General features: G+C 42.4%; 1 protein-coding gene across 4 annotated transcripts in view; it reads right to left on the minus strand.

Moving 5' to 3' along the window:
- Nucleotides 1–3566, minus strand: part of CCDC15 (coiled-coil domain containing 15) — a 34281-nt gene that overhangs the window by 16970 nt on the left and 13745 nt on the right. For all 4 annotated transcript variants that reach the window (XM_034754776.1, XM_034754773.1, XM_034754775.1 and 1 more), the window contains exon 7: nt 3138–3257. In XM_034754776.1, coding sequence (XP_034610667.1) covers nt 3138–3257 — 120 coding nt within the window. The remainder of the gene's footprint in view (nt 1–3137; nt 3258–3566) is intronic.

Raw genomic sequence — 3566 nt, forward strand, 5'->3', positions numbered from 1 at the left:
GAAATCCACACAGAGTTTACCTGTCTCCAGCTGCTGCAGACAGTCATTCTGATGATAGAAAACATATGTCTTGTCAGTCATCTTGTGCTCCCTGTGTATGAATTTCTGCTTTCTCCTCAAGGGAGAATTAAAATGTTTCATTGCACATTTTCCAGAACTGAATGAAAGGCAGGAAGAAAGCTGTTACCTTGCTCCTCTTCTCTCCAGCTTTTTTGCAGGACCATGATTTTGGTACCAACATCTTCTACTGCAAGGGTTCTTAAACTTTTCCACAGTGTGACATCTACCGTCTCATGGACGCCAGCTATAGCAATTGCTTATGTTGGTAAGGTATTTTTACTGGAGCTGGCCAAATTTTCTTTTTTTCCCCCCAATGGAAGAGTTCCCTCCCCACCCAATCAGAAAAAGGTGTTTCATTGAAATCAAAGATGTTTCACTGGAATGTGCCCACTGACAGAAAAGTTTAAAACCTATTTGAATGGAAATGGAGGATTTTGTTCCAATTTTCTTGTTTTGTTTCAACTTTAAAAAAAATTAAACATATTACATTTCAAAGTTTGTCAATGTTTGGACATTACTGAAAGGATGCATTTCTATGAAGTATTTCAGAATTTTTGTTCCATGGTAAATTTTGACGTCTCATCCTGATTGGAAATGAAAGGAAATTTTTGAAGCGTCACATTTTCCCACAGGACGGAAATTCCATTTTTCCCGATCATCTTTAAGTTTTGCTTCTTTCAGTGTTATTTTGTAGTTGCAGCGAGGTGGAGGCAGCACCATGTGACCAGCCAGCTCATTGACAACCACCAGCAAGTCGGCCACAGTTTGAGAACCAATATGCTCCTGATGGACCCACAGTGGATTTCCCAAGACAACACTCATCTACCTGACCACGTGCACTCATAGTTCTTCCTCCACCCCTAAGATTTCTGCTGTAGAAGCTCTGAAAGGAGGGACATCCAGCATAAAAGAGGGCCTGTAGCGAGAAGCCAGAACCAGGGGTGTGGAAGATTTACATTACCCAGTCAAGGAGAGAGGAGTGGCTGGGGACATTTTTTTCCCCTTCAATGCTTACACATTTTCTATTCAAAATAAGAGACCACACGGTCTTAAGATGAGCCCTTTGTCTGATCAGCCACAGGGCATGTGAAAAAGCCATGCCATCAACTCCAGCAACAGCTGGAGCCTTATTAAGTATCAATGGTTCACAGGGGAGATAAGCCCCATATGTGTTGCTATACAAGGGGAAGTCTTTGCTGTCAAGGCTTCAGCCCCACCCATAGAATCCAAAGGGAAGAAGAAAACCCATGGATGTAGGAAGAGTGGAGAAAGCGTCTAGCTAAGCTCACATCCCATTCAGATTTGTAAGTTTTAAGGGCAAATGGGACCATTAAGATCATCTAGTCTGATCTCTGGCATAACACAGGCCATAGAATTTCACCCAGTGATTCCTTCATCAAGCCCACAACTTCACGTTGAACTAGTTCATCTTTCACATGGGAAAGAAATCCTATATGCAGACAGAGTCTACAAATAGACTCAGGACAGAGGCCTGCTGAGCAAACAAACGCTGCACATGGCATAGAAACCTAAGTGAATCCTTCCTTGGTGGGGAACTGTTCTATGTACCTAAAAGAAGACCTGGTTTCTAAGTCACGTGCTGCATTTGATGCACTGCTATTTTCACAGTTTATATAGGGTTTTCCTCCCAGGTAGGCCCTCTGCTAAGAGTTGAGATGACTGAACTTTTGGGTGATCATGAAGTTAGAAATAATGGCGTGCAAGATACTGGCAGGCTTGCAATGGAGGAATCAAGCTTAAGAGTGTGAAAGAGAAAAGAAATGGGAGGCTGAGCGGGAGAGAGCAGTAAGCGGAGAGGAATGGGTGGAGGAACAAGTCAGAAGGGTTGATCTACAGAGGGGAGAGACCATTTGGAAGCGATGTAGGAAAGATTCTTTGGACCTCAGGGGGTTCAGTGGTTGTGAAGTAATTGGTAAGAAGTGGTTAACATAATTTAAAAATAAAAGCAAATTGTTTATCATTTGAAGCTTATGTATAAAATACGGCAAGGCCCACAAGTGAAAGAGGGAAATGTTACATTAAAATAAGTGGACAGTGAAAGGGAATGGGTGGGGAAGAGAAGCACCTACTAAAATAATTCTCTTTTGGGTCTCCCAGAAGTTGTCGTCTTCCTACGTCTTCTAGGCTGTAAGCGCAGCAAGGTATGGACTAGCATGAGATGTCTGCTGCAATGCCAATCATGTGGTCTGTACTTAATTTAGTTACTAAATATTAAGTGATAGCATGGCTCATCCTGTGTATTGTACAATACACAAGCACCCTGAGGGTGCTTCATTAAGACAGTGGTTACAGATTCATTGCACGGTACAGTTACAATTATTTTGTTATAATGGATGTTCTGGAAGAATTTTGCTGCTGAAATCCAGGGCAGTGCTACAATAGGCAACTCTGGGTTTGGCAGACCATAGAAACCTCTACCCACTACAGATGGGTTCTTTGCTTGCAACGCTCTACTCTGCATGCTTTGCAGTTTGTCTGGATTCCAACATACATAAATGGAAAAGTAACAAGCTTTGCTTGTGGCTAAGGCCAGCCCTGGGTGTAAAGGAATGAAAAACTTGCATAGGAACCAATTCCATAAAGAATGACTTAGACCTCAGTAAAGGTCCAACAAAAGACAAGTATCAATCCCCCCCCTCGCAACTAAAAAGGGAGCCTAGAAAGAAGCCAAATGGCAAGAGAACAGAAATCCCCATGGGCTGAGCATGTACTCTGCTCCTCCTGGAATGCAGTGTTTCAGTGGTTTTGTACGGCTTCCGTGGCAGCGTACATGGTAAGTTAAATGCTGGGATCCTGCAGGGATTATCTCACCAACCGAGACTACGTAGTTATGGTTCCAGCTGCCCCAGCGGTTCCATGTATGAAGTCAGCCAACAGCCCTAAGGGTGTTAATAAGTATTATACAGTATTGGCAGCTATGCCACCAGCTTTGATATATTATGCCAGTTTCTGGTGTTCCACAGTAAACAGCAGTGTCTCCTAATGTGCCCTGCTCTTGGTATAATTCAGACGCAGATGCCAAAAATATAAGTAAGACTTTATGCTATTTGACATACTTGTTTCTTGGTTTCTTCTTTGTCTATCCCAGGCCAAAGTACAAGGGGAGCTTGGAAATCAGTGCTCAATCCTGAAGACGGGCCAGCAGGGTCAGACACCTTCATTAATCCATTATAAAGCTGAAAAAAAATATGGCAGTGGATCAAGACATGATTGGCCTCAGCCCTTTCAATAAGCCAGAGTGTCAAAAGACTTCTGTTGAAGTTTATAGCAGTAACGCTGGTCTTTAGACTAAGTACACAAGACCTGTACACCATTCATACGGAACACAAAATATGGGGCATTAACATTGCTGATAATTTTATACATGGCACACAGGAAAGATCATTGGTGCCACTATTATTGTTGAGAAAACATCTGCATTTCTACAATCAGGCATTTATAACACTGCCAGGTAAGTTTGTTTTGGACAGAAACATAAAATAAAA

This window comes from Trachemys scripta, chromosome 21 (genome assembly GCF_013100865.1).
Source record: "Trachemys scripta elegans isolate TJP31775 chromosome 21, CAS_Tse_1.0, whole genome shotgun sequence".
NCBI classification, from domain to species: Eukaryota; Metazoa; Chordata; order Testudines; family Emydidae; genus Trachemys; species Trachemys scripta.